The 13,197-nt window shown below is 41.7% G+C and overlaps 1 protein-coding gene and 1 long non-coding RNA gene across 9 annotated transcripts in view; one reads left to right on the top strand and one right to left on the bottom strand.

Annotated features, from left to right (window-relative positions):
- Positions 1–8,302, top strand: part of LOC108282731 — a 38,083-nt gene extending 29,781 nt beyond the window's left edge. Inside the window, exon 3 of the long non-coding RNA XR_005195509.1 lies at positions 7,112–8,302. This is a non-coding gene — a long non-coding RNA (uncharacterized LOC108282731). The remainder of the gene's footprint in view (positions 1–7,111) is intronic.
- Positions 1–13,197, bottom strand: part of CC2D2A (coiled-coil and C2 domain containing 2A) — a 136,852-nt gene that overhangs the window by 34,223 nt on the left and 89,432 nt on the right. For 5 of the 8 annotated variants that reach the window (XM_037727939.1, XM_037727938.1, XM_037727934.1 and 2 more), the window contains 7 exons: positions 12,483–12,630; positions 10,539–10,677; positions 8,223–8,426; positions 6,484–6,576; positions 5,123–5,214; positions 4,129–4,143; positions 2,366–2,533 (listed from right to left, as the gene is read on the bottom strand). In XM_037727939.1, the coding sequence (XP_037583867.1) occupies positions 2,366–2,533; positions 4,129–4,143; positions 5,123–5,214; positions 6,484–6,576; positions 8,223–8,426; positions 10,539–10,677; positions 12,483–12,630 (859 nt within the window). The remainder of the gene's footprint in view (positions 1–2,365; positions 2,534–4,128; positions 4,144–5,122; positions 5,215–6,483; positions 6,577–8,222; positions 8,427–10,538; positions 10,678–12,482; positions 12,631–13,197) is intronic. The other 3 variants (XM_017498717.2, XM_017498719.2, XM_037727937.1) reach the window with 1 other exon arrangement.

The following is a 13,197-nucleotide window of genomic DNA, read 5'->3' as shown; positions in this document are numbered from 1 at the left end:
GTTCAAGCCTAGCCTGGTCAACAGAATGAGACCCCATCTCTACAAAAAAACAAAATAAACAAATTAGCTGGGCTTTGTGGTGTATACCTGTAGTCCTAGCCACTTGGGAGGCTGAAGCAGGAGGATCTCTTGAGTCTAGGAGTTCCAAGGCTGTAGTGAGCTATGATTGCACCACTGCACTCCAGCCTGGGTGACACTGTCTCTAAAAAAAAACCAAAAAAGACCCTGTCTCTAAAAAAATCAAAAAAACAAACCATTTGTTTTTACCTATATTTTAGGTCCCATGTTAAACCCCACTTTGGGCTTTAAAGATGAAGAAGATAACACTTCAGTACAGGCTGAACTGGAAGGCAGACACATAAACAAATCATCTCATAAAGTGAGGTAGGTATTAGACTAGAGGGATGGGTAGAGGCTGTAGTTAAGAGCAGTGAAGGAGGCAGGAAAACCCTATGTGGATGAATGCAAAAGTAAAGGGTGAGGAGTTGGGCAGGCTTAATGGAACAGTTGATGTCTGAGCTGTCTCAATGCACCTGCATTGAATGTGTAGCACGTAGGATCAACTGCACATCCTTAATTTAGTTGAATGAAATGATTTAACTCTTAAAAATAGTCTATGGAGGTAAAAAATACAAGAAGCAACTCTGTGTTCTTTAAAAAATAGTGTTTGACCCCACAGTTGAGCTTTGAGGCAATTGGTGAAAGGCAGGCCATGAGCTCAGGAAAGCAATGCCATAGCAGATTCAAGGGCTTATATGGACATTTACAAGTAGCAAAGCAATTAGGAATAGTTGATGATGGTAGATGCTCTCTAATAGGTTAAAAAATTAGTAAAATTTTAAAATGCATGTGCGCATGTGCGCGCACACACACACATGCATACACACACACACACACAGAGACAGACAGACAAGTAGGGGCCAGGCACTGTGGCTCCTTTAGGAGGCACAGACAGGAGGATCACTTGAGGCCAGGAGTTTGAGACAAGCCTGGGAAAAATGAGGATACCCTGTCTCTACAAAAAAAATAAAAAATTAGCCAGGCATAGTGGGGCACACCTGTAGTCCCAGCTACTGGGAGGCTGAGATGGGAGGATCACTTAAGCCCAGGAAGTCAAGGCTGAAGGGAGCTGTGATAGTGCCACTGTACTCAGCAAGGGCAACAGAGTGAGAACCTGTTTTAAAATAAAAAATGTAAGGCAAAATAATGGGGTGAGAGGAAGGAGAGAGACAGAACTAAATTAAAGGGAAGAACCTAGGGAGAAAAAAAGACACCAAGGGCCAGAACAGTGCTCTTTCAGGGAAACAGATAGGGCTGAAATGACCTTGGCCAAGCCACTTATACTCTCTTTACTTCCATTTCCTCTTCTGTGAAAGGGAGATATTAATAGTAGTAACAGTGAAATGAAATCCTATATGTGAACGTGCCTACCATGGTGCTTAAAACATGGTAAATGTAAGTTCTGTGAGTTTTGCTTTCTCCCATTCCGCTGGTAAGGGCACCACCAAAAAGAAGTTTCAGGCCAGGTACATTGGCTCACACTGGCAATCCCAGCAGTTTGGGAGGCTGAGGCAGGAGAATCGCTTGAGGCCAGGAGTTCTAGACCAGCCTGGGCAACATAGCGAGACCCTGTCTCTATAAAAAAAAAAGTTAATTTTTGGTCCTTTCTTCTCTGTTTCCTCAGACTCATCTTCTGTATGGCTGAAAGCTCCCTGTTGCCCCTGGTGTAGTGAATTCTAGTAGTCATAACACATTTCTGAGAACAGATAAAAGGGAAGCCACATTTTTATGTTAACAGCACATATGTTTCAGAACCTTGGACACATACCTTTTGTGAATCTCCTCAGCTCATACCCACCCACTTCTCTGAGATCTGTTTCTATCTTTGGGGCTGGTGCTTTTGGTCCTGTCTCTCTGGCTGTTGGTGATTAGACCATGGATCAACACCTGACCAAGTTAGCACCTTCAGACTTCTCTGAAAAAAATGATGCTTATTTGGTGGTATTCTGGCCACATGGGCCACTTCCATCACATGGAGAAAAATGAAGCAAGCTCAGAGGGAAGCAAGTGGAGAGACCATGGGCCCTCAGGAGACCGATCTTATCACTTCAGTGTACCATGTAGTTCAGCTATACCTCTTGTCCTTGTCCTGAGTTATTTGAATTTTCCCTCTAAATCCCTTTAGCCTGAATTGACTGAATTGGCTCTATTACTTGCAAACAGTAAGGCCCTGGCTTTGCAAGGACCCCCATCCCCCTACTGAACAATAACAATGTTAAGAATGAGAGTGAGTATTCTGTAACGGAGTGATTGACTTGGCTGGGATGCTGTACACTGCATCTCGGGCTGTTGGGAGGGCTCTCACCTCACTGCCGGCTTCCTCACTGGAATGTCATAAGCTCGGACAATGTTCACCAGCAGCTTTATGTCTCCATCAGACAGGTTTTGGGCTGTCACCTTCTTCCGACCTTTTCTCCTTGGTCGCAGTGGTCGCTTTTGTTCTGCCAGCTTGAAAAGGCTTAGGCCCAAAATGCTAATGATTACAGAACAGGATCAGGACTCGAAGGAAAAGAAAGGCCTGCATAATTGTGAGACGACTTCCCGAGCTCTGCCCCACGGTCTTGCACAGGCCCCTGAAAAACTCTTTGTCCTTTGAAGGAAGATGGAAATAGTCTAGAAATTCTCCCAAATGGGAGAGATCCTACTGCATGGATTGTTAAAACTTATTCTGGCTGCTGCTTATCAGAAGAAGCAAAGCCATGCTCTGGCCCCTACATTTCCTGCCTCATCTCTGCCTTGCTCACCCATCAGTTCCTCAAACATGCCCTGTGGAATCCCACCCTTCACATTTGCTTGGGCCAGTCCTGCAGAGGTAATGCCTCTCTGCATCTTCCTTGTCTGCCTAGTTGGCTGCAGTTTTACCCATCCCTTGGGGCCAGTGTCTTCACCTCCCCCAGAGACTCAGCTACACCGGCTGGAAGGAGTACTCCCTCTCTCAAGCCCCTTGATCTCCTATTAGCCTGCTCAGTGGGTGTGTACTGCTGTGTAGGCAGTTCCTGGATTATCTCTCTGGAGATAGACAGAACTGGGTGTGAATCCTGGCTCCACTCTTTGCCCTTGGGCAAATTATTTCACCTCTTTAAGCCTCTGTTTCATCATCTGTAAAATGCAGATAATGGCACCCACTTCTTTGGGTTGTTGAAGGGATTGAAGAAGGACATGTGTGTAAAGTACCTAACCCTGGTCTAGCATTTCATAGATGTCCCAAAATTCTAACTATTGGGTTGATGAAGTTAATCATAGGAGAAAGGTCCATAGGGCAAATAAATTCTGGCCCAAAAACTATACAGAAACAAAGATGTGACTTTGTATCTGGAAGCTGATGTTAATGGTGATGTCAAGCAGCCAAAGAACAAAGCCAGCTCTGCAGAACTGGCAACGGGCTACATGCACATGGTTCTCTGCTTCCTTCCTGAGGACCAGAGCTGGCTAAGTGACCTCTTGACTGGGGCCCCTCTTTGCAAGAGGCACATGCCAGCTGAGGCTGAGGGCTCTGCAGTCCTGTCTAGGCACTACTGACAGCTCCCATAAGGAATCCCAAGGAATTTCCAGGATTCCAGGAGCTGTTGTTCCTGTTTGTTCTCCAAGGTTTTGTACGGAATAGCTACCATTTATAAGCATCTTCTATGTATTGAGAAGAGTGCTGGGTGCCTTACATATAACATTTCTAATCTTTACACATATAATATTTACCCCATATTTCAGATGAAGAAATTAGAGGCTACAAGAGGTGTTATGATTTGCTGACGGTTCCTTAGTAGTAGGAGGGAGAGCAGGGGTTCAAACTCAGGTCACTGTGAGTACACAGATCATGGTTGGAATCACTCTTCCAGGATACCTACCTAACCCAAATTAGAGAGCTTCAGAGACGCAACTTTGTCAGAGCTCCTAACATGTCAACACTCTTCCATTGTCAATGCTTCCTCCCTCCCCTAGAGGTAAGTCCTCCCTGAGACTTTGATGTCTCCATAGCTGTCAGCATGGGACCACCATGTCAGCCAGGACCATCAAATACAGAAACATCTTAAAGCCAAGAAGGAACCGAAATTAAAAGAAGAAAGAACATACCCTGAGCCTTCAGAACTTAATGCAGAAAGTAAAGCAGAAAAAAGGAAGGAAAAGAAAAAAAAAACAGTATGAAAAATCATCATCTATTCTAAGTGTAATTTTCATGACTTTGAAAACATTCAATGACTGGACTCTGGGCCTGGAATAGAGAGAGAGGTTTTGCATGGATTTATGTGGGTGTAGCCTCCTTTCTATATGTAGAAAGGGGCTGCTATGGATAGCACTATTTTTTCGGTCTCCTTCCCAAACTGATGGTGGAGAGAAAATATATGCATAGAAGAAACCTTTTTAAGAAACCAAGAGACTTACTTAATCACAGAAAAGGTCATAAGGTTAATGGCCTGCACAAGACCACCAGTATGGGAAGTTATTTTTCATCTTTTATGTATCCACACCCCTAGCTGAAGCCATTTGACAATTATCCAAACTAATGAGTCAATCAGGCAAATACAGTCAATTCCCCATATTCATGTGACTATCAAATCTTCCCTGCTGTTCTACACTCTCACCAAGCACATGCACCAGCTTTCTTCCCACCAGCTGTGGTGCTGGAAGCAGGTTTCCTCGTCTGTGCCAGAACCTGTGTGTGTGTGTTGGGGGGGTCTCAGCCTCCTCTACTGCCGTATGACAGAAGAGTAAGGGAATGTCTGGCACTGGGAGACTAGGAAAGCAGAAATACTTGCAGGAGGGAAATGCTGTCAGGTTTAGTTCAACAGGAATGAGAAAATGGCAAAGGCTAATGAAGTTGATTTGGAAGTAGGGAAGGTGAGATGGGCTTCATTGCAATGCAATGGGAGAGGCCCTAGGAAGACTTGTTCTAATAGAAATCCCTCAACTAACGTCATCATCAGGCATTAACCAGGTTTAACACATTATTCCTGGCCCAAATGCATACCATATAATGATTTTTAAAAATCTTATATGACACTTTTCATATAATAGAGTACAAATAATAATTTTTATAATAAGTGATAATGGCTTTGATTATTTTTACCTGATATTGGGAACTTCTTCTTCTACTATCATATCAGCAAGAAGAAAATACTGTTTTGCAATTAAGAAACGATTTATCACTGATTCTCTAACCTGGGAAAAGAAATCATCTGTATTTAAAATGTTCTTATTATTTAAACTTCATAGTTCACTCTCCACACTTCAAGTTTTTGCCCTAATGTCATCTCAGTGTCCCCCCCGATCCTCCAGCCCAGCGGTTACTTTCCTCTGCAATGCTGGTCTCCTCTTGCTCTAAACCGTCTAGCTTTCTGTACTAGGCTGTAAGCTCCCTAAAGGCAGGGGTTTTCCTGTTTTGCTTACTGCTATATTGGAGTTCCTGTTGCAAGTTGCCAGCATATAAGATGGTAAAATTTTGCTGAATTAATGAATCAATCATTACAAAAAATAGGGCCAGTCTCAAAACACACATACTCAAGAACTGATTCTTAAGTTATTCCCTTATTCAGAATGATTCACTTCTTAATTCCAGAGGACCTCTGGCTGGGCATGGTGGCTCACCCCTGTAATCCTAGCTCTTTGAGAAGCTGAGGCGGATTGATCGCTTGAGCTCAGAAGTTTAAGAACAGCTTGGGACCGATGGCAAAACCCCATTTCTACAAAAAATATAAAAATTAGCCAGGCATGGTGGTGTGCACCTGTATCCCAGCTACTCAAGAGGCTGAGGTGGAAGGATGGCTTGAGCTTGGGAGGCGGAAGTTAAGAGTGAGCTGAGATCATGCTACTGCACTTCAGCCTGGGTGACAGACCCAGCCCCCTGTCTCAAATACATACACAGATAAAAATAATAACCTCTTAAATGTTATAAGTCATTTTCTTTCCCTAATACATGAGCCACAGGGTATATAAACTGGATAGGGAAAATGCACTGTAGCATTTCTGGCAAATTCAGTTTATTGAAGGAAGGAAGGAAAGAAGGAAACAAAAAAGGAAAAAGGATAAACAAAAGGATGTTTCAGCTTTAATTTTTAGTTTTCTAGTGCATAAGGGCAGTTAGTATATGGTTTAAAGACTTTTTTTTTTCTGATTACAAAGGTAATCATTGTAACTCAATGGCAACATTCAAATATTAGAAAAAACATACTTAGAAATTGAATCCCTTGTAACTATGCCCCATTAAAAGATAACTGCTGATAATAAACCAGGACATATCCTAGCGGTTTCATATACTTGAAAGGTGATAATAGTTGTCAATCAATTACATATTTGTATTTATGATGAAATTTTTGCAAGTTAAGTGGCTTGCATAAGCTCACATAGATATTTATAAAAGTAGAGGACTTTCCACCTTAGTATGCTGGCTCTTTTTCCCCTATGAAGACAGTTTTATATGATTTTTCTTACCTGCTGGAGGTACTTGGCTACTATGGCCCTATGGGTGTCTATGTGTTCCTTGGTTTCAATTACATTTCTGTCCCGTAACCGTTTTTCATAGTCCTAAAATTAAAAAGAGGTAATGATTTTATGATTTTTAAAGCACTCTCTGGTGCTATTTTTAAGATCAGGGGATTATCACATATGATTCAAGTTATAAATTGTGGTTCTAAATATTTCTTCCACCTTCTTTCTAACTTTTGGTTCAGAATTGGTCTTTGATGCAGTTACCAGGATTCTGAGACAGGTAGCTGAAATACCTTACTAGTAGAAGAGAATTCTGTACAGTAGTTACAAATTAAAATGTTAAGTCAGGGAGAAATAGAGGCCACAAAATATAAGAGAAAAGCTCTTCCAAGCAACTTAGCCAAAGCTCCTGCTTAAGTTTTGCCTTTTCTATTTTAAGTAATGCCATTACAGAAATAGTAAAAATTTCAAGTTAAAACATTACCATAATCACGTAACACCTAGCTGCAGCTGAGTCAGGTCATCTGCTTGGAGGAGAGTGATGCATACATTTGGCTTTGTTTGTCAATAAAATTATGTATGTGCCCTGGGAACTGCTATCTTCTCCTCTAATCCCACTATCTGGTCACAGTGGAACACCTGGAAGCGATACCTAACCCAGGCTCGGAGGACACATCTCTGTTGGCTGAAGAAACTAAATGTGAACTTGTAAGATGTTGGTGACCATGTGGCCAACTAGAGAAAACCTGTCTGCAAAGGAGGAACATGAAGCCAACATATCAAAGAAGCTGAGAGAGGAAGGAGAAGGGTCCTGGCAGCAGGCCAGGTACTGATACACTCATGCCATTCAACATTTTTAGATATTTAGTACTATTTTGAGATTTCATCATCCAGTAGACTCCTCTTAGTACCTAAGTTAGTTCAAAATTGGGCTTTTATCTCCTGTGATCAAAGTCCAAATGAATACAGAGAAGAACCAAATAACCAAACATATTCTTCAAGAATAGTTTTGGCATGAAAAATCTTCCTGGTACTAATTCCTGATGGCTTTCCATTTACCTTACTAAGTATTAATAAAAGTGTGTGTGTCTACAGCTCATGAAAAGCAGGGAAAAAGAAAAAAAAAGTGCATGTGTCTGGTTTCACTGGCCTGCCCTCCCTACACAGACCTGTTACCTGCAATTCCTCAAAGACTTCTCTACCCCATGCCCAGAGATGTAATCTGCTCTATTCTGAGTCTTTGTTCCTCCTGCTGCCCTTGACCAGGATGAATGCCCAGCCCTGTTCCTTTTTCTCCTTCCTGCCCCACCAACCCTACGGCTATTCAGATCCTGTCCCTCTAGTTTTCCCTAGTGCTTTACCACTGTGCTGAGTACATTATGCTTAGTAAGTACTGCATTATGGAATTGAATTCCTGACTAAGGCATTCAGTAATTAGCCATATTATTAGCCTTATTAACCCTTAAGATACTTTCAACTCTACAATGCTAATTGTACGCAGTTCAGTTGACTCAAAATCCTGGTAACTGATTAGTTTATATATCATTATATTGAGGCAGAGAGATTATTCAAATGGTGAATTCAAGAAAATGCATGGAAAGGTTATGTATACAGGTGCAATAAAAGAGAAACTGCTATCGCTAGTGACAGCATAACAAAAACAAAATACATATACAATAATATACTAAACAGCACCACAGGTACTTTATTCTTTTATTAACCCCTCTATGGCAATTTCTTACCTGAAATACCTTTTCCATAATTTCTCGGTCATAGACTGGAATTTGCTTATAATTTCGGAATTCGGGCACCTCTTGGCTTCTAAGAAGAAGAAGCCTGAATCGTTTGGATCTATTTAATTCTTGATCTGAAACAAAGTTAAATTCCTGTTGCAGCTGCTCCAGTCTAAAGAAATCAGGGACATAGGATTCACCACTCGTAGCAACCTATAAAAAACAGAAAATGCAAAACTCTAGATGACAGACAGATTTCATCCAAAGAAACTTGGCACTGAGCTTCAAGGAACATTTAACAATTTTAAATGAAAAGACTTGAAAGACAAAATACTTTAAAATATAATGAGTCACATGTTATTATATTCATTTAGTAGCTGTAAAAAAATCACAAATCATTTTTCCAAACAACAAAAATTATATGTTTCACTTTTGTTGTGCATGTTTCCCTAGTAGTGTTATTATGCCATTATACAGACTGAAAAAGAAGAGATTTGTTCCAGACTACAGCGTATTACTAGGTGCCTACTAGAAATAAAATTACTCATATATGTATTGTATATAAAATCAAATATGTGACTTTTTAATATCATGCACATATGCAGATAAAGGCCTCAGAGGCAGCTGGTCAGCTTTACTTGGCTCCACAACCATGCCTTCCTGTCTCTGACAGGAAAATGACAGCCTTGGTTACTGAGAAAAATGAGCCAGAGATGGATCCAGGTCAGCCTGCCTCCAAAGCTCCTGTGCATTGTCTCAAGAAGGCCAGGTCCGGAGCAGACATGGACTGCACCTCACCCAGGCCTGTTGCCTGCCTCTCTGCTTGGCACTTTGCTGGCTGTAACTTCCTCTTGAGCAGAGGGAAAACCAGTGCCCCAAGATGTGCTGGGGTCTTGCATGGGAAAGGCAATCCTGCTGTGAAAATCCTGGTCCGTAATAAGAGACCAGTCAAGAAGGCAATCTCTATTTTGTTCTTTGATGGGAAAACATGTAGTTAAAAAGAAAATAATGAAAGTGATGTGTCTATTGAAATGTGATTTGAAAACTTTACATGGAATAGACTACATTTTAGGTAATATGACCCATTCTTCCTAATATTTCTATTAGGCGCACATTTCTATTAAGTATCTTATGTTGAAGGAGAGTTTATAAAGATAAAAGTCAGAATAAACTAAGGTTTATTATGGGACTTGGATAAACTAGAACAAAAATGAAAATGTTCATACCAACTACAGTTATCCCATCGATAAACTCATACTAATAACTATGATCATAAGAATGTGTTGCTAGGGCTACACTCTGGATTACCTACTTGTTTATTATGGCTTTGAATGAATAATGAAGTTGCCAATAAAACCAATTGTATTCGATATCAAGAAAAATTAACTAATGTTCCAATTTATTCATAAATTCACTGAAGAAAGAATTTTGAATATTAAGGTAATATGAGCAATTTATCTGGTAAATACTTCAGTGAAACCTAAATGATAACCATCAACAAGAAAACAAACAAAACAAGATTTCTTAAAATGCCCCATCAGTGCATTAAGTTGTGATGAAAAGAGCAAGTGTCCTGAAATCAGATCGACTTATTAGCTGTGTGACCTTGAGCAAATAACGCTGAGTTTTTGAACTCAGCTTCCTCTCTGTAGAAGGGAAAATAAAACCTTTAGGAGTTTTACAGAGGTACGAGGTAGGAGTGACAACAACAGCAATATTTGCTGCTCAAGAATTGCATGCCCAGCTAAAGGGGTTTTGTTTGTTTGTTTGTTTGTTTTTGAGATGGGGGTCTCACTCTGTTGCCCAGACTGGAGTGCAGTGGCAAGATCACAGCTTACTGAAGCCTCAACCTGTGGGCTCAATTGATCCTCCTACCTCAGCCTCCTTAGTAGCTGGGACTATAGGTGTCCACCACAATGCCCAGCACATTTTTACATTTTTTGCAGAGATAGGGTTTCGCCATGTTGCCCAGGCTGGTTTCAAACTCCCGGGCTCAAGCGATCCTCCTGCTTTGCCCTCCCAAAGTGGTGGAATTACAGGCATGAGCCACCATGCCTGGCCGAACTAAGTGTCTTTATACAGCTGTTCATTTCCTCATGACCGCACTATGACAGCAGAACAGGACTTAGAAGCACCAAATGCTTGCCTTGGTCTCAGGCAAGAAGCAGAGCTGGAATCCAAACTTGGCATTCAACTGAGCATTCATGTTCTTAAACAGTATTGCATAGGAGAACATCGTGTAAAGGAAAATTTTGTAAAAAGCCAAGCTGTTTCTGCTTTTTTCAGGCCAAGCCAAGAAATGGCGTGTGTGCTCCGGCCACATACCGAGATTAGCTGCATCAAAGGGGCATTGTTGGGGTCATTTGGGTCGAGCTTGGACTCTGCTGCCCACTTGGCCAACTTCTTCATGTCTGTCAGTCCTGATGTGCCAATAGATGAGATGGCATCTGCTCTCTTCAAAGCACTGAAAAGAACAGTTGATTCCATGAGTCTGACTTGACCACAGAACAGTTTGCATCAGGACCTCAAATTCCAGAGACAGCATCACTTAAGGAAGCTATTATCCTCTATAAGATAAAATGTTATCACAAGGAAGGACTTTTGTCATTTTTCTTAACTTGATAATTGCTATTAAGTATATTATAAGGACAATAAAGAAATAGGAATGGAAAGAATGGAAATTTGACTAATTCCTACAACTCTGTCTAGTGCATAAAAGTGACCCCAGTCCCTGGATTCCGGCCAGTGAAGAGGAGCCTCTGTATCTGGTGATGAAAGCTCACAAAGCCTCACATCCCAGGCCACTGGGGCCCACTATAGCTGAGGACAAATCAAAAGAAAAAGAAACAAAACTAGCTTTTTTTTTTTTTTTGAGACAGAGTCTTGCTCTGTCAACCAGCCTAGAGTGTGGTGGCACAATTTCAGCTCACTGCAACCTCCACTTCCTGGGTTCAAGTGATTCTCATGCCTCAGTCACCCAAGTAGCTGGGATTGTAGGCATGTGCCACTATGCCTAGCTAATTTTATTTTATTTTTTGTATTTTTAGTAAAGTCGGGGTTTTGCCATGTTGGCCAGGCTGGTCTCAAACTTCTGACCTCAAGTGATCTGCCTCCCTTGGCCTCCCAAAGTGCTGGGATTACAGGTGTGAGCCACTGTGCCCAGTCTAAAACCAACTGTTAACGAACTTAAGCACCAGCTTTGGACACATGGAAATCAAAGGAAGCAACAGTGGTCAGCAAGGTTGTGCTGGGCCTTATTAATAGCCCTACATATTGTTACTCACATTGTGTTTCACCTTCTATCCTGAGGAGTCGAAAGCTTTAATCCCTAGGAGATTTTTCAAGCATTAAACACAAGTGAAATGAAGGCTGACTTCTTACATTAAAAGGCATAGTCAAGCCTCCACTGGAAGTAGCTTTTGACTTAGAAAGCACAGAGCAGCCTCTCCTTGTGGTTTTTATCACATGGACATGGGTGGTCGGTATGGGGATGGAGAGGGCATCAGGGGAACTAAACGAGCCCCATTCCGTTTTTCTACAAGTTGAACATGACAGCCTGTGACTGGGAAAGTGTCTTCTTGATGATCACAACGAATCCTTTTATTTTAGTGATGAGGCAACTGAGGCCTGGAATGGTGAAATGATTGACTGAAGACACATCTACTGGGGAATGACAGAGAGAGACTCTGACAGAGGAAGACCCACAGTCTACCACAGTGGGTAGGACCGCCACAGGCTACCACAGTCCAGGCTTCAGGGACAAGCAACAAATACAAGGAGGGGCCAGCCTAGGGTGAGGTCCAGAATGCCTTTCTTCTGTTCTGAGTAGAGACTCAAGGATCTAGCAATCAAGTGAGGAAGCTGGAGAATGGGAACTTTCATGTAAACAGCCGATACTACACCAATCATCATTAGTAACAAATCTTTACTACTAAGGGCCAAATACATACAACTCTGTGATGCTGTCCACCTCCCCATCTGTAAAATAGGAGAAAGGATACCTCCTAGAGTTACTGTGAAGATTAAGTTATTTTCACTGTATCTAATAATGATAAACGCTTAATATTTGTTAGGCTATTAATATTTTCATTGTTTTGGACTAGAGGTTGTTATAAACATTTTTTGTTACCTTAAGAATAAAAAACTCTTGAAAATACTGGCACCTGACAATAAAAGGAAAGAATATGATATTGCAAGCTTTCTTTCCCTTTGGGTATCTTTAATGCTAATACTGACATTGCTCATCAATTTACTCTCACCATGTATTACCTCCGAAATCCGATGTTCTGCTGTGACAATGGAGGAATTAAAGGTATCCCATTTTCTCCAATGGCCCATGCCACACTATGAGATACTTTCCCTGAGGTCATCAGAATCAGCTGGTTACTGCCATCAGCTTCAAATGAGAAGGGCACTCCTAAGGAAACATCAGATTAAACAGGATGCTGTTTAGAAAGAGGGACTGACCCTAGTCCTGTCAAGAAAGCAGATAGTAAACAAATGGAACTTGGAGTGGGCAGGGGTGATGAAGATGGAGCATGTGATTCAAGCCAGTTTCACTGAATTTCTTCAGGTGATAATGCTGACAGCTGCTCAGCTCTGTCTCTGATGGCAGAGAGTAGTCGTTCCCATGAGTAGTCTTGAGTGGGCCCACCTGTGTACACATGCTTCACAGCTGTGTGACCTTAGACAAATTAGTTAACGTCTCTAAGCCTTAGTTTTTAATGTATAAATCAAGGATACTGGCTAAGCACGGTGGCTCACGCCTGTAATTCCAGCACTTTGGGAGGCCGAGGCTGGTGGATTATCAGAGGTCAGGAGTTCAAGACCAGCCTGGCCAACATGGAGAAACCCCATCTCTATGAAAAATAAAAAAAATTAGCTGGGCGTGGCTGTAAATTCTTGGCGGGCGCTTGTAATCCCAGCTTCTCCGGAGGCTGAGACAGGTGAATCACTTGAACCCGGAGGCGGAGGTGGCAGTGAG

The sequence above is a fragment of the Cebus imitator genome, unplaced genomic scaffold (assembly GCF_001604975.1).
Source record: "Cebus imitator isolate Cc_AM_T3 unplaced genomic scaffold, Cebus_imitator-1.0 Scaffold249, whole genome shotgun sequence".
NCBI classification, from domain to species: Eukaryota; Metazoa; Chordata; class Mammalia; order Primates; family Cebidae; genus Cebus; species Cebus imitator.
The sequence above is the reverse complement of the archived record's forward strand: the minus strand, read 5'-3'. Positions and strand labels throughout refer to the sequence as shown.